Raw genomic sequence first — 22,877 nt, forward strand, 5'->3', positions numbered from 1 at the left:
GGTCGGATAATCGAGGACACGTTCGGCATTTTAAATTCTCTAACAGCGACAGCTCCTGCACGCTTTTCCATACACAACGCCGAGCACACGGACATATCATACTCTTACCCACATCTGATCCCACCCCCCACACCCCCTCCACGTATTTTTCGTCATAAAAGAAAATTACAAAATAGAGGAGAGAGAAAAACGCCAGCCGGCCATTTCTCTGATCGCCGAGCACTTTACGGATCGGATCTACGCCTCCAATGGATGCAAATCTTCCGATCTCTACGCTTTGAAGACAGTCTTGTTCGATCAGTCGTCTATTGACTGTTCTACGAATTTGGACTTCAATTCTAGGGTTTAATTGTGCCTGATACATACACTTTGATATGAAGTTATGTGTACTGACTGCTCTCTGCTTAATTCCTCGGAATTCGATTATCTGATACTCTCCCACGCATTTTCCGATACTGCGACTCTACCTATCAGCAATGGAAGCTTCACCTGTGAAGTTCCTCTTTGGATTCTTGCTCGTTTCGATTACACTATGGCTGTTTTTCATGTAAGTCCCTGAATTAATTACATTTCTGGTTCATTATATACCTATTTGACTGTGTAAGTCAATTTGGTTATCTTCGTAAGCTCAATGCCACTGAACTGGAGGGGTAATGGTTGCTTCAGTTATTTGTTTATTTGTGGAGAACGTTAGAGAACTGATCGTTAAATTTTCAAGTAGATTATTGTACTCTCACAACTTTTTCCCTTGGGTTGGGAAGGGTAGGGAAGGTCATTGAGGCTTTGACTTATGGTTGAATCATTTAATCGACCATAAAATATGAGAGAAGATATGTCGTTTTTAGCTTGACATATGGTGAACTTAGAACTCCTGTACTTTGCAATACAAGATGAATTTGTTAAAGATTAAAATATTCTTTCTAAACTGAAAATAAGGAAGCCCACTTCAAAGTCATCAAATAACACCATCCAGATCAGAATCTAAACTACATCAATCCAACTTAGACTACACGATGAGGAAGGCTCTAGTCTAAACCATGCTACTAAAAACAGTTCCAATCCAACTCTTGAATGAGCTTGATCCTCAAAAATGCTCGGATGAAAAAATCAATCGAAGTTTGTTCCTCCAACATGTGATGTTTATAAAAGCATATATGAGAAGTCATTTGGTCTCCTCAAGAAATGGTCTGATCTCTTATTTCTTTTTGAATAAGAAACAAAACATGATAAAAAAAGTTGAAAAGAAGGACAAAGTGTCAAGTATATGAAGTGTAGACAAAGAAAGCAACAATAAAAGGGAGAAAAAAGTAGAAAACATCTTACAAAAAAGACTCCAGTTTGAACGTATATCAAAGGGTGAATAGTTGACACCATTTCACTACATCGAGCAATCTGTAGAATACTCTTTTGGTACATATGTTAGTGGAAGCTAGCTAGATTCAGAAACACAAGTAGATAACGAAAGTAATTAAGTACGGCATTCAGAATAGTCGTGCTAATGAATTCTTGAGCGAGGAATATGGTTGTCTTTTGTTTATTGAAATCTATATTTATAGTGAAAATTCTGTTACTGATTTGTGGTTAAGATTTAATTGTTGCTATCTCACCAAGTTCTTATAATTCCATTCCAATTTCCAATAGACATATCAACTTCCTTTTAGACTGTACCAATATTGATTATCTTAATTGGGATTATAAGGGATTCTGATTCATCATAGTATAAAAATTCTTTTAATATTTTTCAGGTTTGCTTCTAGATTGGTGGCTTGGATTTTGAGCAGGGTTGTTGGAGCTTCAGTGGCATTTCGTGTTGGAGGGTGGAAATGTTTAAGAGATGTTGTGATCAAGTTTCGGAAGGTTTTGTTTATATTTGGAAAGTTGTTAAATTTCATTTAATATTTAATTATGTGATATTGTACAGTCTAGATCGAAAACAAAATGCTCTTGAAAAGCCTCATGCCCTTTTGAGAATAGAATAGTATTAGTAACAGTCATTAGCCTTCCATTCTTTTGTGTAGCTTTGCGATGTGTGCATGGGTTAGGAAATTTGGGGAAGGGTTAATTGTCAAAGCTTCATTTTCATTTTGGTTTTTTAAAAAATATGGTTAATTTGGTCTTAATATATTTGAATTATTTAGTGCAGATGTTAAATTTAAAAGTGGGATTTTGGGAAGCTAATTTTTCCTAATGGTCTACAAATGATGTTTTGCTATCGGTTTTTATAGTTTAGGGGAGGTATCATCAATTTGATGAAGCTGTTGACCACCCAATCCAAAAAAGGAAAAAAGGAAAGAAGAAAACCAGCTGTTCACCTCATATGTCCCCTTTTGTTTTTATCCCTGTTAATGTAGCGTAGACTTCCTTGGCTATTTCGACCTCCCAGTTCATAACAAGCACACAAAAGTCTTCATCTAGACTGTCAACTTTAATGGGGTATCCTAATATCAAAATCTTGCATTATATAAGGTTCCGAAGAACAATGGATTGGATGTTTGCTAAATTGGAAATTCTGAAATTCAGATGGATATCTTTTTGCTGGTGATTTTATTTTGGGATATGATATTTCACTACAATAGATGTGGCTTTGACTCCAGCTTCTTGATCACGTATTTCAGTACATTTCTGTATACAGACTGATAGCTTTCCTAATCAAAGTTGACTAGTTTATCAGTTACTACCTGTTGTTGACGTGCTTTCTCCTTTGCTGTTTTATGTACGTTGTGCTTTTGCTAGAAGAATGGATGTTATTCTGTTGTATTAGGAGGTCAACACTCAGATGGGATTGTGAGATTTGTTTTGTTATCCATCTTCAGGGTGCTATTGAAACGATATCAGTTGGTGAAATTAAATTGAGTTTGCGCCAGTCCCTAGTAAAACTTGGCGTGGGGTTTATTTCTAGGGATCCGAAGCTACAGATATTGATATGTGACTTAGAAGTTACTATGAGGCCTTCAAGTAAAGGAAGACCAAAGTCGTCTAAGCCTCGGAAAACCCGCACTTCAGGCAGAGGAAAGTGGATGGTTGTAGCCAATATTGCTAGATATTTGTCAGTCTCAGTAACAGATTTGATTCTAAAGGTATGCAAAGTTCTGAGACTGGTGTTTGCAATGTTATTTACGATTTTTCAGTTGAAACCCACGTTGTAGAACTGATTATTGTGCCATTTTGTCTTCTATTAATATTAGTTTTTGGTTAATTTGTTATTCTTATAGTTCTTTTTTCTTTTTTGTTTGTGCAATTGGATCTTGGGACATTGCAGACTCCCAAAGCTACCGTTGAAGTTAAGGATTTGAGCATTGATATATCAAAAAATGGTGGAACGAGACCGAATTTATTTGTCAAGTTACAAATCTTGCCTATATTTTTGCATATTGGTGAACCACGAGTTAGTTGTGAACAGACATCCAACTTAAGCAGTGGGGAATGTATATCAGCTGTCAATTCATCTTTTGCCACTATGGAGAAATCTTCTGCTCCTTTTAGTTGCGAAGAATTCTCTTTGTATAGTGAATTTGGTCATGACAGGTACTTTCTTTTGATTCTTTCCTTGTTGTTCATTCTACTTTAAAAATATGGGCCTTTATCTTGTCAAATTGTAGTTTAATTATTTCATAAGCATGTGCCTGTTAATTCTATGACGTTTTCCTATCTTTTAGTTTTTTCCTTTTCCAGTAATGTTCTCATTATCGTGATTTCTAAAGCAGTATATCTGGTAGAACGATTTCATTTTTATTTTGTTTTATTTTTTGACGTAGGGAAGCTGGTATAATTGTTAAGAACGTTGATGTCACCTGCGGGGAGGTCAATTTGAACTTGAATGAGGAGCTATTTTCAAAAAGCAAGAAGGGGACTGACTCTTCTTTTCCCTCTGATAAAACTGTGGAGTCAACTGCTGATTCTCTCCCTCCAGCGAAGCCACAGAAGAAGCAAGCACTTGCATCAATTTCAAAGTATACCTCTGTTTTCCCAGAAAAGGTTGTATTCTGATTCTTTTTTATGTATTCTTGTCTTGTTTAAACCAGTAAGCATTTTAGTACTTGAGTGGTTTTCAGTCTGACTGCACTTTTCTATTTATTCTGCTTTCTTTTTAGAATATAACGGTAGAGCCATAGAGCAGTTGACTAGATTTTACCTCGCTTATGTCTATATATATTTCAACAAACTTATGTTTTGATTTTTATGGTAGGAAATTTTGTTGAGGAATGTAGGCCATGAGTTTTCTTTTTATTATTTATTTATTTATTTAAAATTTGATAAAATGCTAGCATCCTTTTATGGGTGCTCTATGACCATAGTTTTTGTATTACAGCTTTGTGCATATTAATGTCAATTCGAACTTCTTTTTTGCAATCCTTTAGCTGTTTGGGAATAGCTCATTCGTTGTTTTGTATGAGCTCCTCTTTTGACCAATACAAATTCTCTTGTTTCTGATTTAAAGAACTGCAGGAATGTGGTAGAAAGGGTGACAAGAAACTTCTGATAAATTTGTGAAGTAGATGTATGGGAAGAATCCTTTGAGGATCTTTTGATATATACGTTCTTTTAGTGAGAAACAATTGTATTCATAATAAACGAATAACTTGGAGCCTGACCCAGCCAAGAGGCCAAGTAGAGTACAGAAGTACCCTCCAACGCTAAATTGAAAATGAACGAGCCATCACTCTTTAACATTCAAAGAAAGATCCTATTTCTCTCTCTTTAGATCTCCTTAAAGATAATTGGATCAGATTTTCAGAATGAGTTTAGGCATCTTCTTGGACAACCACAAGCTAGTTGGGCAAAATGGTAGAAGGCTTTGATATAGTGTTCTAGAACTATTGAAGAAAATCCCGGACCACTTTAATGTGGAAGCTACATGTTGTGATTAGGAGTTCGGATTTATGAGAAAATTTATCTTTTCATTTGTTTTCAGCCCTGGTTTTCTTTATTTGGAAACAGACTACTGCCATCCTTTCCTCCGGCCAATCATAATTTGATTCTGAATAGATGCATGGGTGGAGCACAACAGGGAGACCCATAGCATGCTCGTGTTTCCTTCTTTTAGCTCATACTTCAAGATATTTATATTTTCTCTCTCTCTCGAATCTGAATGATAGAAAATAAAATCAATTGATAACTGTAAATATTCGAACAGTCGATGAACATTTGCATGTGTTTATGAATAAGCTTGATTCTTTACGGTCATTTTGATAACTATTTGGTTTTTTAAAATTGTACTTGTTTTCTTCTCATAATTCTTGACAATAGTTTTCATTTATCGTAGAGAAACACTTGAATTCATAGCCAAATTTCAAAAGCAAAAATAAGTTTTTAATTACTATTTTTATTTTTATTTTTTTTAGTTTTCAAAACTTGGCTTGGATTATGAAACACTCCCAAGACGTAGATAACAAAACAAAGAAAACCATGGGTAAAAGTAGTGTTTGTAAGTTTCATTTTGAAAAAAAAAAAAAAAAATCAATAGCCAAATAGTTATCAAACAAGGTCTTATTTATTTATTTGTACCAATTCAGAATTTGAGTTTTTATTATTTTTTTTTTTATAAATTTTATTTACATTTAGCCCACAGCTCACATCATTTAATTAGTGAGCTTTTGTCAGCTCTGTTTCACTGTCTTTCTGTAAGTATTTTTCTGGTTGCATTTGTCACAGCGTAGTGAATTATAATGTGAAACTAACAAACGAGTGTTTCTTTGATAGGTTTCCTTCAGTCTTCCCAAATTGAATGTTATGCTTGTGCATCGTGAGCATGAGCTTGTTGTTGAAAACAACATCATGGGCATTCAATTTAAGATAATCAAATCACGCTGCTTAGAGGATTTAGGAGAGACTGCACGTCTTGATCTTCAAATGGAGTTCAGTGAGATTCATGTATTGTTTAAACTTTTGTCGTTTCAGAAACTTGCAGCTCTTCGTTTTAAATATTTGTCATGTAGCTTGCTCAATCTTTGTGACCATTTTTCGTACGATCTCAGCTACTCAGAGAGGCTGGCACTTCATTTCTGGAGATACTGAAAGTCGATGTAGTTACCTTTGTTTATGTTCCAATACAAGTGAGTATCCTCAATTACAATTTTAAGGTTGTTTATTTTCTTCACCTCGTTCATAATCATGTTTCTTCCTTGATGCTCATTCAGCTTTAACAAATGTTTGGTCTTTGTCTTGTCAAATTGTAGTTGAATCATTTTCTGTTAAATTATACAACATTTTCCTATCTGTCATGGCTGCATCAGTTGAAATTTAAGATCATCTAATATAGCCTTCCTTTCTTGTAAAAGACGGTCAATGGTTGATCAAAGTTTTGACTTCCATAGTGGCCATGATTGAAACATGATAAGTTATTTGATACAGAAATTCAGCCCATGATAACCCATCACTGTTATGCTGCTCATAATGTATAGTAGCTAAGCAGCTAAATTTTAAATTGGTGACACCCATCATCAAGAGTCATTTTGATTGAACTTTATCCTTCTTTCACATGATTCTTTTATGTTTCAGTCAGCATCACCTATTAGGGCCGAAGTGGACTTAAAGTTGGGAGGTACTCAGTGCAACATAATAATGAGTAGACTGAAGCCATGGTTGCGCTTCTATTCCTCCAGAAATAAGAAGATGGTTCTGAGGAAGGAAATGCCTTCTGAAAAGCTGCAATCCTCGGAGTCCAAAGCCATCATGTGGACATGTACGGTCTCAGCCCCTGAGATGACTATTGTGCTCTATAGTATAGATGGTTCACCGTTGTATCATGTAAGTAATGTGCTTGTATCTATTCTCTTCCTTTTATCTTGGAATTACCAGAGAATCTATTGTGTGCTCTTAAATATTTTTTTTATAGTTGGAAGGTTGAGGTAATTATTCTGCAGGAATGACCGTTCTTTATAGGTTCATTTTGATTTGGAAGCAATTGCAGTTTCATTGTTGTCTGCAATATTCTATCTCTATTTTTTAAAAATTAAAATAATCAGATATACGCCCAAAAGTCAAATTGTCCCACTGGTACTGGAAAATGAAAAATAATGCAAACAAGACCGCATCTCTTTCCATATCATCTTTCATTGAGGGTCATTAAATTGATGAATACGATCAATGCAATGCTACGTGGTACAAGTATTCTAGCTTGGTTAATGTGGCCGTGTTCATATTATATTATTTAATATATCATTAGTTAATTACTTAGAGCATGTGCCATGTTCATTTGTTCATGTTGTCGCAGGGCTGTTCACAATCTTCACATGTGTTTGCAAATAATATATCAAATATGGGAACTGCAGTACACATGGAGCTTGGTGAACTAAATTTGCACCTGGCCAATGAATACCAAGAATGCTTGAACGAAAGCCTTTTCGCTGTGGAGTCAAATTCAGGTTCTTTGATACACATAGCTAAGATAAGCTTGGACTGGGGAAAAAAGGACATTGAACCATCTGAAGAAGAGGGTCTTAGAAGCAAACTGGTTTTGTTTGTTGATGTGACTGGTATGGGTGTCTATTTTACGTTCCAGCGTATTGAATCACTTGTTTCAACTGCTATGATTTTGCAATCACTTTTAAAACAATTCTCTGGTTCTCGAAAGAAAACTGCACAAAACCGAGGGGACCGTTCAACTAAATCGTCAGGGAAAGGGACCAAACTTCTGAAACTCAATCTTGAAAGATGTTCCATAACCTTTTGTGGGGATATGGGTTTAGAGAACACAATTGTTGCAGATCCTAAACGTGTCTACTATGGATCACAAGGTGGTCAAGTTGTTGTAAGTATCAATGCTGATGGCACACCTCGTTGTGCAAATGTGATGTCTACAGTGTCTGATGAATGCAAAAAGCTGAATTATTCCATAGCTCTCGATATTTTTCATCTCAGTTTTTGTTTGAACAAGGAGAAACAGTCCACACAGGTTGAAGTTGAGAGAGCTAGGTCAATATACCAGGAGCATTTGGAGGAACATGGGAAAGATACAAAACTGACATTTTTTGACATGCAAAATGCTAAGTTTGTACGGCGTTCTGGGGGTCTCAAAGAGATTTCTGTATGCTCCCTTTTTAGTGCTACTGATATTTCAGTTAGGTGGGAGCCTGATGTTCATCTATCTCTTGTTGAACTCGGACTACACCTGAAATTACTTGTGCATAACAAAAAGGTTCAGGGAGATAATTACATACATACTGAAGATGCTTCAAATGAAAGAGAATCTGAACAAAGGACAGAAACCATATCTGATTCAGGGCAGCTTGATAAACACAAGAAAAAGGAATCAATATTTGCTGTTGATGTGGAAATGTTGAGAGTTTATGCTCAGGCTGGAGATGGAGTTGATGTAGTTGTTCAGGTTCAATCGATTTTTTCTGAAAATGCACGTATAGGAGTACTTCTAGAAGGACTTTTACTTAGTTTCAATGGTTCTAGAGTATTCAAAAGTAGCAGAATGCAGATTTCACGTTTTCCTCGTGTGTCTACTAGTACATGTGATACAAAAGTGCCCGTTACCACTTGGGACTGGGTTATTCAAGGTTTAGACATACATGTTTGCATGCCATACCGGTTGCAGTTACGCGCCATTGATGATTCAGTTGAGGATATGCTGCGTGGTTTGAAGCTTATTACTGCTGCTAGAACATCTCTTTTTTTTCCAATGAAGAAAGAAAGCGCAAAAGCTAAAAAAGCTAGTTCAACCAAAGTTGGGAGTTTGAAGTTTTACATACGCAAGTTAACTGCTGATATTGAGGAGGAGCCATTGCAGGGATGGCTTGATGAACACTATCAGCTAATGAAAAATGAAGCTGCTGAATTGGCTGTTAGGCTAAAATTTCTTGACGATTTAATTTCTAAAGCAAACCACGTTCCAAAAACTGCTGAAACAGTTGAATCTACTCAAGACAGGAAGGCATACTATAATGGCATTGAAGTTGATCCCCAAAATCCATCAGATGTTCTCAGAATGCGAGAAGAAATATATAGACAGTCATTTCAATCTTATTATCGAGCCTGTCAGAATTTATCACCATCAGAAGGTTCAGGTGCCTGTAGTGGAGGGTTCCAGTCTGGTTTTAAACCTAGCACTGCTAGAACTTCTCTTATGTCCATTTCTGCTACTGATTTAGATGTTACCTTGACAAAAATTGATGGTGGAGATAGTGGAATGATAGACGTCCTAAAGAGGCTTGATCCTGTCTGTCTGCAAAAAAACATACCATTCTCGCGGCTTTATGGGAGAAATATACTTTTGAGTGCAGGCTCTCTTGCAGTTCGGCTGAGAGATTACACATTTCCATTATTTTCTGCAACTTCTGGTAAATGTGAAGGTTGTCTCGTGTTGGCACAACAGGTAATTTGTATGACCTGCGTACCACTGTTGTGACTCCTTCATTTGCTTTCTAGATGCACGTTTTTTTTTTTTTTGGGGGGGGGGGCGGGGAGTGGGGGTAAGGTGAGAGGGCAGCAGGCTGGTATGTTTGTTCATCATAGATATGCCATAGTTGGAAGTTTGATAAGCGTAATTCCTTTAACTAATGTGTGTATAGTTCTTCCATCCTCAAAATATGGTATTTGGAAAAAATGAAAGTTTATTGTGGAGCAGGGACAAATATACCTATGCTAGGTTTTCTGACATATACCTTCGTCCCAGCTGCTGTTGCTTGTGCCCAGAGTGGGCAGACCAGTATGCTGGAGATGTGATTTTGAGATGCCCCTTTCCCTATGCTGTATTTTATCAATGTTTGAAAGTTTGGGAACCAAAACAGAACAAGGACCCTTTCCCTATGATGGATTCTATATAGGGAAATGAAAACCAGGGCTTTCTTGAATACTTGCAAGCAAAATAGTTTAACATAAAACTTATTCTTTTTTTAGAGGGTCCTCCCCCTTTGAATGGTTGGTTAACATACTAGCACTTTTTATTATTTATTTTTTATGGCTATCCCAGAAATGGGAAAACTATGTACAATAAAAGGAACATGTCAATAGGGTATTCAGACTTTTAATTTTATCATGATTACTGAACCCCAGGAATCTCTGCCCTACATTTGTCTACAGCTTATCTTTTCCAGTCACCTGGCCTTGTAACATTCTACATGTAGCAGTCATATGCTCCTTTCATCTAAAATTCATGTATTTGTTTCATGTGATTGTGACTATATTTCGATTTTCAACTAGGCTACGAGTTTTCAACCTCAAATACACCAAGATGTGTACGTTGGGAAATGGAGAAAGGTGCGGATGCTACGCTCTGCTAGTGGTACAACTCCTGCTATGAAGACATATTCAAACTTGCCCATACATTTTAAAAAAGTAGAGCTATCTTTTGGAGTGGGATATGAACCAGCTTTTGCTGATATCAGTTATGCTTTCACTGTGGCCTTACGAAGGGCTAATCTTAGTGTTAGGAATCCCGGTCCACTTATTCAGCCTCCAAAAAAAGAGAAGAGCTTACCATGGTGGGATGATATGAGGTACTACATTCATGGAAATATCACTTTCTGCTTTTCTGAGACACGGTGGAATTTTCTTGCAACTACCGATCCTTATGAAAAGCTTGATAAACTCCAAATATTATCTGGTCAAATGGAGATCCAGCAGTCAGATGGTCGCGTCTTTGTTTCTGCTAAGGATTTTAAGATTGTAACCAGCAGTTTGGTGAGTATGGCTAATACTCGTGGTCTAAAACTTCCTCCAGGCATTTCTGCTGCATTACTGGAAGCACCAGTTTTCACCCTTGAAGTAAATATGGACTGGGAATGTGAGTCTGGAACACCATTGAACCATTATCTACATGCACTTCCCATTGAAGGAAAACCTCGTGAAAAAATTTATGATCCATTTAGATCAACATCGCTCTCACTCCGGTGGAATTTTTCTCTTAGACCCCCTTTTCCTTTGGATGAGAAACAATTGTTTGATAATATTGACAAAACTACTGAGTGTTCTACAAGACTGAATTTTGGAGCTCATGATCTTGCTTGGATTGTTAAATTCTGGAATTTGAATTACATACCCCCTCACAAACTCCGTACCTTCTCTAGATGGACCCGTTTTGGTGTGCCTAGGGCTGTAAGATCTGGTAATTTGGCAATGGACAAAGTAATGACTGAGTTTATGTTGAGAATTGATGCTACTACTCCTGAGATAAGACATGTGCCATTAGATGATGACGATCCAGCAAAAGGACTGACTTTTAGTATGGGGAAGCTGAAATATGAAATTGGTTACAGTCGGGGAAAGCAAAAATATACATTTGAATGCAAGCGGGATACCCTTGATCTCGTCTACCAAGGACTTGATCTTCATATGCCAAAGGCTTTTATAAATAAAGAAAAATGCAGCAGTGTTGCAAAAGCAGTTCAAATGACCAGAAAACATACGCAGTCTGCTTCCATGGATAAAGTCCCTGTGGAGAAAGGCAACAGTACGAGTAGTTCAACTGAAAAACATCGTGATGATGGATTCCTTTTGTCGTCTGATTATTTCACAATTAGGCGGCAGACGCCAAAGGCCGACCCTGCTAGGTTATTAGCTTGGCAAGAGGCTGGAAGAAGAAACCTTGAGATGACATATGTAAGGTCTGACTTTGAAAATGGGAGTGAGAGTGATGAGCATACACGAACTGATCCAAGTGATGATGATGGATACAGTGTGGTAGTAGCTGATAATTGCCAACGTATTTTTGTTTATGGACTCAAACTGTTATGGACAATTGAGAACAGAGATGCTGTTTGGTCTTTTGTTGGTGGTCTATCCAAGGCATTTCAACCTCCGAAGCCTTCCCCTTCAAGACAATATGCTCAGAGGAAACTACTTGAGGAGAACGAGCCGCATGATAAAACTCTAGTGTGTGAAAATGGTGGGATCTCTAAGCCCCCTAACAATGATGGTACAGTTGCCTCTTCCACATCACAGTCAGAGACTTTGGAATTACAACCAGCTACCATGCCTTGCGTTAAAAGAGAGAACTTATCAACTGCAGATAAAAGGGAGAGATTATCTCCTGCACCTGGTACATCTTGAGCATTCATTTATAGCAGAAACAGTGGCTTTTGTTTATAGCAGAATAGTAGCATTATAGTTCTTATAAAAAAGTTGATGGCATTATAGTTCTACCTTGATGATGAACCTTGCAGTGATTGAAGCATGTGTCTTGGATATGTGGGGTCATATTGGAAAAAGTTGATTTGAGTTATTAGTTGACAAATTTCTTGTGGGCTAAGAGGCATCAGTTTTCTTTCTTTTTTTTTTTTTTTTTTTTTTTTTTTTTTTTTTTTTTTTCAGGAAAGAATGGGAAGTTAGATGACGAAGAGGATGAAGGGACTCGACTCTTCCAGGTGAATGTAGTGGGGCCACAATTCAATTTACACTCGGAAGAAGCTAATGTAAGATAAACAAGTACCTTTAGAGTCCTTAACTTTTTTATGAGCATTAAATTCACAACGGTCTCTACATCTTGCCTTTTCTATATATTTTATTGTGAGTAATTGTTGAATCATGCAACCAATATCCTGCTAAATAATAATGTTCTCGTTCCTTCCGTTGATTAATGCTTTTTCTGTAGACAATTCTTGATAAAAGTTGTTTGATTATTTTTCTTTTGCATGTAATGCTCAAGTACAACTATATGGCTATTATTCACCAGGAAGATATATATCTATAATAAGACTTTTTTTTTTATGGGTGAAAGACGTGAGAGTGAAAAGGCCATTTAAGATCTTACTGTCCATTGTATGTTATATGGAAAAAGGATGAAGGTTGTAATTTAACCCTTGGAAAATGCATTCGAGCTTCAAAGTGCTGTACAATTAGAATCCAATGCATGTATTGAACTTCCCTTCTTTTTATATTTCTCTGTGCTCTTTTATCGTCATCACTCCATTACCAGAATGAAAAGTTCTGGAAAACTAGTTTATGTACAACATGAGAACGTTCCACAAACTGCTTTACTCACACTTGTTTTTAGTTAGCGGTCAATCATATTATCGTATATTATCTGAAACAGAATGGAATATTTGTTGTAGGGGAAGGGATTTATTGTCCCTTGGCCCGTTATGCTGTTCTTTTTTGATCTTTTGGAATGAAAGGTTTTCTGTTGCTTATAAAAAAATTATAATAGAATTTTTAATCCCTTTATTCCTTTGGCTAAATAGTTTGAACGTGTGAAATAAGAAGTTTTTCTTGTGTTAAATCACCCCTTCACCCAAAAGCTTAAGTTGATGGATAATAGTAAATTTAATCTTTTACCAATTTTTTACTTCCCTTCACTTGTGAGCTTAGAAATTTGTTAAAGGCTTAACAAGTGGAAATCAATATTATTGGAGAGGAAATAACATGACATGGGTTTGAACATAGGATCCCCTACCCTTAAATCACCATTTCACCCAAAAACTCGAGCAGATTGGAAGCAGAATTTTTCTTTTTAATCCATGTTTAACATCTTACAATTCTCTCTCATTTCCTCTGGATTGAATTTCAGGTTTTATTTGGATTGTGTTTAAATGGGGATGTCTTCTCCCCTTTTCTTTATTTAATCATATCAATGAAATATACTTTCCTATATTTAAAAAAATAACGATATATTTTGTTGCTTCCGTCAAATGCAAAGATGTTTTAGTGATGATCCATATTGTTTCTATTGCTGAAACAGGGTAGGTTTTTGCTTGCTGCTGCTAGTGGACGTGTTTTAGCGCGATCATTCCATTCAGTCCTCCAAGTGGGTCATGACATGATAGAGCAGGCTCTTGGTACTGGGAATGTGCAGATTACAGAGTCTGAACCTCAAATGACATGGAAACGGATGGAGTTGTCGGTGATGTTAGAGCATGTTCAGGCTCATGTTGCACCAACTGATGTTGATCCAGGGGCTGGATTGCAGTGGCTCCCAAAAATTCTAAGTTCTCCTAAAGTAAAGCGAACTGGAGCTTTGCTTGAAAGAGTGTTTATGCCCTGTGACATGTACTTCCGATACACAAGGCACAAGGGTGGCACTCCAGAGTTAAAGGTTTGTTGTTTCTCTTGCATTACCTTAGTTATCTTTTTAATAGGATCTCCACGCATGATGAGGAACATACAGTTTCTACATGTAGAAGAGCATTCTTTACCGTGGCTACATCTTTATCATGGAATTATGCTGCATAAGTTTGTTAGACGTGCATTTAATTTTTGTCGATACTATTTCGTTACAAGGGAAACCGAACTTTTCATTGGTATTTGGAAAGTTACAATATAAGATAGAAATATACTGTAAAACTTTAAACAAACCTTAATGTGTTTTTGAATGATCTTGTTGTAGGTGAAGCCGTTAAAAGAGCTCACTTTCACTTCTGAAAATATAACAGCAACAATGACTTCTCGTCAGTTTCAAGTTATGCTTGACGTGTTAACAAACCTTCTCTTTGCACGTCTTCCCAAGTATGTGGATGAATTTCTGTCTATTGCTATCTGTATTTTTCGGGAATCATAATGTTATAATTACATGCTGCTGTTTTTGGCTGGAATTACGTAGATTTTTTTTCATTACCTGATGCAACCATTTGAACTTATGTATAATGTTGCTACTTTTTCGTGTTACCTGATGCAATCATTCGAAGTTTTTTCTTTTCTTTTCTTTTCTTTTCTTTTTTTTTTTTTTTTTTTTTTTTTTTTTTTTTTTTTTTGGCATTACCTGGTGCAACCATTTGAATTTTTGTATAAATCTTTCCAATATTTATTTCACTTTTTTCTATGTAATACATTTTTATTAATTCAAAAGTTGAGTCGAGGATTTGGCAAGGTACAATGCAGCTTACAGCAATAAGGCCATTACTTTTGTTGCATTCTATTTATGATATTGTCAGATATCACTATTATATACCATCTAGCATTATGAGTTGATACCGTTTTTTTTTTCTTTGAAGTCTGTATTTTATTATTAAAATTATTGGTAAACTGGGCATGGTAGAATTTTGGACTATCTTATTCGTTTTTTTCCCCGTTATTATACGTGAGTTACATGAACTGCGAAGATCTTAAAATACCAACAGTACATGATATATAAATATATTTTTTATTTGATTAGTTTGCTTGTACATGTATAAGTAGGAGTTAGTAATTGATGCATGTAATTTCAGGCCTCGAAATAGTAGTCTTTCATTTCCTTCGGAAGATGGTGAAGATGTTGAAGAGGAAGCAGATGAGGTCGTCCCTGATGGTGTTGAGGAGGTAGAACTTGCAAAAATCAACCTTGAAAGGAAAGAACGGGAAAGGAGGTTGCTTGTTAATGATATTAGAAAACTCTCTCTCTCTTGTGACGGTGGTAGTGACCTAAATCCAGAAAAAGATGGTGAGATGTGGATGATTTCTGGTGGAAAGACCTTGTTGGTGAGCAAAATTTTGGACTGTTCTTGTTATTTCATTTTATGACTAAACGTGGATTGTGATTTTGGTATTTTAGCATATGTTGTCTCTCTAAAACACGATTTTCATGTAGTTACAATCTACGTCCTTGGACATTTTTTAGGTGGTAGTGGCAGCCTAGTCGGTGACTTCTTGCTTATATGATATTCCCCGCATACATTTAAGTTGATAGTGCATGACCATACTTTTCTTATGTCTTACCGTTTAGCTCGATAGATATATAATCAAAGTGCATCCTTCCAGGTGCAAGCATTAAAGAGAGAGCTTGTGAATGCTCAGAAGTCTAGGAAGATGGCATCTGCATCGTTGAGGATGGCTCTTCAGAAAGCTGCTCAGATACGATTGATGGAGAAGGAGAAGAACAAAAGTCCTTCGTATGCTATGCGGATTTCTTTGAAAATTGATAAAGTAGTTTGGAGCATGCTTGTTGATGGTAAATCTTTTGCAGAAGCTGAATTAAATGACATGGTGAGAGTCTAAAATGCCCTTCATTTCTAAGTTCCTATATATATATATATATATATATATATATATATATATATATATATATATATATATATATACACATATCATAATAATAAAATCAAATAAGTATTTAAAAATAGAAACCAGTAGGACGAAGGGAGAATTTAAAAATGCTTTTTTATAAAGACGTTCTTTCAGCAAGCTTCTATCTTAAAATCCTATTATCAAGAATTCTTGTTAGTTACAACTGGGCTAGTTGGTGTGGTGGGATATCTCATCTCCTTTTCGTACGCCCCTCTTTAATAAAACATTTTTCACGTTTCTATAATAATAATAATAATAGTAATAATAATAAATAAAGTTATAACTGGGCTAGTTTAGTAATTGTCTCTAGGTTTAGGTGTTTCATTCTATCCTTTTAGACAAGAAATATCACGGTTGTTTGACTGTTAAAATTTTTACAAACTAACCAGGGTAAAAGGATTGATGAAATCTGAGCCGTAAAAGTTAATAAGATGTATTTTTAGATTGCAGTGAATTCGCTCGAGAACAGGATTTATTAAAATAATGCTTAATCATTATAGCTATTTTTTGGACACTATTCATTACTTTTGTTTTAATTCTTCAATTATGGTGATAGTTAATTACTGTAGTTAATACATGGTTAACATCTGTTACTACAGTTCTATGATTTTGACCGTGATTACAAAGATGTTGGCATTGCTCAGTTTACCACAAAATATTTTGTTCTGCGAAATTGCTTGCCCAATGCCAAGTCTGACATGCTTCTGTCGGCATGGAATCCTCCACCAGAATGGGGAAAGTACGTTCTTTTTCATCTCTTTTTTCTGTTTCTCCTGCATCTTGGTGAAAGTCTTAAGTCTGTCTAGGGTTACATCCCTATCCCGTGTATTTGGTTTTTGTTGGATCACATGCTAATTACCTTCTGAAGTTCTCATATAATCCATGCTTTTGGGTGATTCAAGATCATCATTTTCAACCTCACAAAATTTGTGAAATGGTTAAGTGTGCCCGCAATTATGTAGTTGGATTAGTAGTTAATCTTGGATAATTCCGTGGTTAGTCCTTTTTAGTTTCTTTGTAGATTTTATTTCTCCTTCTCAATCTCCTATTTGGATTTTAGTTCCTAGTTTGCTTTTAATCATCTATAAAATAGAGAATTCATCTTTTCATTATAGTAAAGATACTTGATTTGATTCTTGGAGAAAACTCTCCCTAGTCACTCTAAGATTACATCAACTTGGTCATTCAAGATTAACCACAAATCCTGCTGCATCACTCAAGGGTTGGTCCTGTTGGCTAAATCATGCAGTCTTTTGAGTAACACCTATGCAGAGGTTGTGTGTTCGAATCTTCAAAGGGAGTTCTCAATAAGAAAAAACCTTGATGGATAGCTTTGGGACAGGTGCAGGTGCCTCAAAGTTAAAGGGGTTGGGGCCCTCAATACCAAGTTATCCAAAAAAAAAAAAAAAAAAAAAGATCAAACTGTTTTTTTATTTATTTTTAGAAGTTATCCAAAAAAAAAAGATAAATTTTCATATCCGTCCTTCATTGGTCAAACCACTCCTTAAATTTTCAACCAAACACAGACCAATTATTGAGAAAGCATTTTTAGATTTATAAGCCCTCATAAACACGCACTAAGAATTTGTTGCCTACTTTGGCATCCATGAGTAGTATAGGGCATATCTATTAATGTTTATATTTCTTGTTTTTTGTTTCTCGTTTCATGTTTCTTGTTTCTTTGTTCTCTAATGAAACCATGTTTGTTAACTATTACTTGTTTTTGAAAAAGTTATTATTATATATTTTTTTAGATATTTATTGTGCATTTTAGAAGAAAAAAATGATAAAATAATACTTCCATTTTTGTTTTGAAAAAAACTCAAAATAGAAACAAGAATCCAACCACTTATTGGATCAATTAAGGCTGACCTTTTTAATGGCTCTTCATTTTTTTTGGATCAATTAAGGCTAGCCTTTTGAATTTCTCAAAGAATCCAACCAACTATTTGTGCTTCCTCAGATTCCTATAGAGCAAGTTGTCTTCTTCATCATTCTTATCGATATAGTTAGAAGTTACTACACTGACAGTTTGTTTTTGAAAGAAATCAAAGGATTTTCAACAAGATTCATATTTGATTAGATCAGTTCGTTTAGGCTTGTTTGAAGGCCTCTTCTTTGCATGCTCTCGCCAACCTCTTTGTTGGATATTCTATCCAAGATTTATGTCTCATTTGGCATGCTTTTATTTTTCTGTTCTTTTCATTTTCTTATTATTCACTCATTTTCTCATTAGTCATTTCATCAGTTTTGTTTCTTGTTGAGAAAAAAAAAAAAAAAAAAAAACTTGATTTTGTTGTTTCAAAATTTCTTTACGATTTTAGAAATAATTTTTGAAAAATGAGAAACAAGAAGCATGAATGGTTATCAAACGCTTCTATTTCTCAAAAACTGAAAACAAACTTAAAAAAAAAAAAAAAAAAAAAAAAAGAATGTTATCATATGGCCTTTAGTGACCAAATTAAGATGGTTGTCTTAGCAGTTAAACGGCTAATGTTTGGACACAGGGCAGCCATGATAACTGTTTATAGAAAAAACCCACACAAACACAAAAAGAAATTATCTATGTATCAAATATTTTAAATATCTTGCCTTTTTTATTTTCTTCATATACGTTCTTTCTGAGATTTTTTCTTTTAATCATTGCTTGGCCAGATGTATTACAGGTTCTCTCCTTATCAAAACTCAATTTTTAAAATTATCTTGGGTGATCTTTTTTAATCATTGCTTGATCAGATGCATTACATTTTTTATTTTAAGGCCTTCAACAGATTCACGCCATTATGGGTATTGATTCTCTCTGGTTGTGCATAAGGCTGATGTACTTGCTTGAAGAAAGTCTAAATGCAAGAGTGGTATTGTCAGATATTCGAAAGTGGCATAATGCCCCCTTAGAAAATGGGCTTCCTGTTTTTTCTTGTGAAATTTGGGTATTACTTGCTTCATATGATTTTTCAGAAAGTTACAGAATCTTCTTTAATGGCTGCAGATTAGTCATGCTTCGAGTGGATGCAAAACAGGGAGCTCCAAGGGATGGAAATTCGCTCCTTGAAATGTTCCAGGTAATTGAAGTGGCCTCATTTTCTCCAATTTTTTTAGTATAGGCATTTGTGTTATTTAGTATTAAATTGTTTTAGTGTGCATTTCTTCTATAGGAAACAGTTGTTCGAGAACCAAAAATTTTTTAACTATTAACTGCTTAAGAAATATTTGATTTAATGGCATCATCAATTTAAATGTTTTGTTTTTCAAACTAAAAGGACTCTTTGAACTTGTGTCCAATACCTTAACATGGATGAACAAAAAAGAAGAAAGAGTTTTTTTTTTTTTTTTTCTTTTTTTTCCTTTTGCAAATTCGGCTTTGAAAACAAGTTATCAGACAGGAGTTCGAGGTTATGTTCCATTAGCTTTGTAGAAGAACATATAATGAACGATGGTTGCATAGAGGGTGTGGATAGGCTGCAGCAATTCATTCTCTTTTATCTATTTACTTTTTTTCTCCTCTTACAGTGAACAGTTCGTTGCATATTTTACAGCCTAGTTTTATCTTTATCTTCAATTCTCCCTCAAAAAGGGCTTGTTGACCTTAATTAAGAAAGATAAAAGTGCACCTTGAAAATGAGGAAGTCCTGCAAGGGAATTGTCACACTGAAAAATCCCGAGACAGCGGATGATTACTTTCTTTTCCCAAGAAAAGTATACATAAAGTACATGACATAAGTTAAATAATGCAACTTAAGAGGGATTATGTTGTGTCCTTGGGAGAGAGAAAGAATCCATCGGTTACACACTTTTACATCGAATGGGTACTTGAGTTTATCTGGTTTAAGTGGTTGCATGGATAAGACTTTTACAGTTAAAAATATTATTGTAGTATTTCTGTTTACCAATTTCAAGAATCGAAATTATCTTGATCACTATAATTTTCTAATCTAATTCTTAGTACATGATTGTTTGCTTAATGTGTTGTTCTTTACTCTTATATAGGTTGATATTTACCCCCTCAAAATTCACTTGACTGAGACAATGTATCGGATGATGTGGGAGTACCTTTTTCCAGAAGAAGAACAAGATTCACAGAGACGGCAGGTGAGCTGAAAGCCATGTTTCTTAGGCGCTGACTCCTCAGGGAAGGCAACTTTCTACTTTAGCTTCCCCCCAAGTAGAATTTACGAGTGGCTCACGTTTTGCTACAGGAAGCTTGGAAGATTTCTACGGCTGCAGGTTCAAGGCGTGTGAGGAAAGGTTCTTCAGTAAATGAAGTATCTGCATCTAATACTCAGCCAACAAAAGAGTCAGAGATGTTTTCCAAATTAGGTTTCTCCCTCGGTGGTCAAGGATCTGTCAATGCAGATTCTGCTCAGGTGAGTTTTTTAAGCTTACTTGTGGCTCATTGAGCCAGTTTTCTTTTCTGATAATTGTTAATAATGGGGGGGGAGGGGAGGAAAGATTGGATTATTTCTTTTCATTTATAAAAAAGGGAACTGCTGGAGTTGTGATCTTTGGTTTCCCCTGTTGAGATCGCTGGGATTGATAAAACTTGAGTTGTATTCCTTCTTTGGATCGTGCTCCTTCCTTCTTGAAGTCTCTGATACTTCCATGCAGGCATCGAAGACACAAAACCTTAAATCTAATGCTGGCAGCAGTTCAGGCCCCGAGTTAAGAAGAACATCTTCTTTCGATAGGTCATGGGAAGAGACTGTGGCCGAATCCATTGCTACTGAACTTGTCTTGCAGAGCATTACCACAAATGGATCACTGGGCTCTGTTGAGCAACCAGATGAATCAGGTAGTAATAAATTGAAAGATCCCAAAGCGATCAAAGCTGGTCGCTCATCCCATGAAGAGAAAAAAGGGATAAAGGCCCAGGATGAGAAAAGATCTAGACCTCGAAAGATGATGGAGTTCCACAATATCAAGATAAGCCAGGTTAGCTCAGTCTGTAAAGTTTGTTTTTGAATTAATTGTTGAAACAATATTTTGTAGATTCCTTTTTAAATCACTCAACGAAACTTTGAAACAGGTTGAGTTGTTGGTTACTTACGAAGGATCAAGATTTGTCGTCAATGATCTAAAGTTGCTGATGGATACATTTCATCGTGTTGAGTTCACTGGGACTTGGCGTAGGCTATTTTCTCGAGTTAAAAAGCATATCATCTGGGGAGTTCTGAAGTCTGTTACAGGAATGCAGGTGAACTTTTAGATCTAGTCTTCCGCATTATAACACTAGTATCGCACTTTTTTTATATTCCAGTAACAACCACGTCTCGAGTTCCCTCCAAACATTATAGTTCTCTTTCGTTTCCTTCACCTTCGAATTCATCTGCTTGCAAGTCACCAATGCATTGCTTGGTTATATGATGAACACTCAAACAACTAAGCTTTTAGTGAGAAAGTAAAGTTGATTGTAGTATGTTTTTGCATTTAACTGGGTTGAATTCGAGTTTGTGGATTACTAGGCCATTATTTACAATCTTAGACACCACTCATGCAGGGTAAGAAGTTCAAAGACAAAGCACACAGTCAAAAGGAAAACAGCAATACGGTTGTTCCTGACAGCGACTTTAATTTAAGTGACAATGAAGGGGGTCTGGCAGGGAAATCTGATCAACATCCAATAACCTGGCTTAAGCGGCCAAGTGATGGGGCAGGTGAGGGATTTGTTACTTCCATCAGAGGTCTCTTCAATAATCAGCGTCGAAAGGCGAAAGCATTCGTCTTGCGCACAATGAGGGGCGAAGCTGACAATGATTTCCAAGGTGACTGGAGTGACACTGATGCTGAATTCTCACCTTTTGCTCGGCCACTCACTATAACAAAAGCAAAAAGGCTTATTCGGCGGCATACTAAAAAGTTCCGTGGTAGACAGAAAGGTATCTCGACTTCTGAGCTATTTCTCTCTATCAAGTGTCAATAAGTATATATACTCACTCGAGTAACAGGTCGAGCCACAGCACGGAGGATTATAGAACTTGTCTCTCGATATGACACTTCTGAATAATTAGATAACAAATCATTTCACATAGTATTTACTCTGAAACTGAAACTGAAAATATAATGTAACAGGTTCGACTTCTCAACAAAGGGAGTCCCTTCCCTCGTCCCCAAGGGAAGCCACTCCATATGAAAGTGACAGTTCTAGTGGGTCGTCACCATTTGAAGATTTTCTTGAACAAGAACATCTGGAGCAAATGAAAGAGGATCATTTGGAACCTTGATGGCCTGATAAGACTTAACAGAGAATGCGTATGAGACTGCCGCATATCCACTACTTTGACTAAAAACGCACGTAAAATTCCAAAATACCAAGATAATAAGAGCAAGGCATCCAAAACGGCCCTTGAAGAATGAAGCCCCACCCCAAATTTCTCTTTTGTTTATAGGTTTGAGTACACGAGCTCATAAATTTGTGAGCAACTGGAAATCCAATTTTGTCCGTACATATATTGGTTATGGCATATAATAACAATGATATATCCCAAGTTCCCAACCCAATTTCATTTCCACTCTCTAGTTATCTTGAATTTCTGGTTTACTGACGTGATATTTTTTACAGATGCCTTAAATGCATTAAAACTTCTTTCAGTACACATCTTTTGTGCTCGATCTAAAATAAATGTCTACAAATTTTCGACGACCTACTTTCGTTGAGGGTTTATAAAATGTTCGTTCATGTGCTACATGCTTAACGACGACCCCTATGTTATCATCATCCATCTTTAGGAGAAGACCTTTGAAATTCAATCCATAGAGGGGAAAAACTATTTATTCCACCATCAACAATCCAGCATAGCTCAATTAGTTCAATCATATATCTTCAATTAGGAGATTAAAAAGTTGATATCCTTCGCAATGTTGTCTACAAGTTGCACTGATATGCAATAGAGTAGCATAGTTATACATCGTGAAATGTAAAAATCAAGACCTCGTCCCTAATTGTCGAACATGAAAAAACA

At 35.9% G+C, this 22,877-nt stretch overlaps 1 protein-coding gene across 2 annotated transcripts; it reads left to right on the forward strand.

The window, feature by feature from the left end:
- Nucleotides 1–169: 169 nt before the first annotated feature.
- LOC111805433 (protein SABRE) lies at nucleotides 170–22,416 on the forward strand. 2 transcript variants are annotated; one of them, XM_023690533.2, is made up of 23 exons: nucleotides 170–547; nucleotides 1,746–1,857; nucleotides 2,814–3,077; nucleotides 3,260–3,525; nucleotides 3,756–3,975; nucleotides 5,701–5,871; nucleotides 5,976–6,053; nucleotides 6,499–6,747; nucleotides 7,214–9,322; nucleotides 10,150–11,986; nucleotides 12,259–12,359; nucleotides 13,625–13,978; nucleotides 14,270–14,388; nucleotides 15,087–15,336; nucleotides 15,616–15,840; nucleotides 16,521–16,660; nucleotides 18,911–18,983; nucleotides 19,909–20,010; nucleotides 20,118–20,285; nucleotides 20,527–20,850; nucleotides 20,945–21,112; nucleotides 21,416–21,794; nucleotides 21,988–22,416. In XM_023690533.2, the coding sequence occupies exons 1-23, from the start codon at nucleotides 477–479 to the stop codon at nucleotides 22,137–22,139; spliced, it is 7,932 nt and encodes a 2,643-aa protein (XP_023546301.2). In that variant the 5' UTR covers nucleotides 170–476; the 3' UTR covers nucleotides 22,140–22,416. The 2 variants fall into 2 exon arrangements, with proteins under 2 accessions (XP_023546301.2, XP_023546302.2); XM_023690534.2 differs by lacking the exons at nucleotides 170–547; nucleotides 1,746–1,857; nucleotides 2,814–3,077 and having other exon boundaries at nucleotides 3,385–3,525; nucleotides 3,761–3,975.
- The last annotated feature ends 461 nt before the right edge of the window (nucleotides 22,417–22,877 follow it).

This window comes from Cucurbita pepo, chromosome 11 (genome assembly GCF_057944985.1).
Source record: "Cucurbita pepo subsp. pepo isolate OVF chromosome 11, ASM5794498v1, whole genome shotgun sequence".
NCBI lineage: Eukaryota > Viridiplantae > Streptophyta > Magnoliopsida > Cucurbitales > Cucurbitaceae > Cucurbita > Cucurbita pepo.

Coding starts and splice junctions, on each gene's coding strand:
- LOC111805433 (XM_023690533.2), top strand. CDS start 477: ATGGAAGCTTCACCTGTGAAGTTCCTCTTTGGATTCTTGCTCGTTTCG. Junction 1,858..2,813: donor TTGTGATCAAGTTTCGGAAG/GTTTTGTTTATA, acceptor ATCCATCTTCAG/GGTGCTATTGAAACGATATC. Junction 16,661..18,910: donor CCTCCACCAGAATGGGGAAA/GTACGTTCTTTT, acceptor TAATGGCTGCAG/ATTAGTCATGCTTCGAGTGG.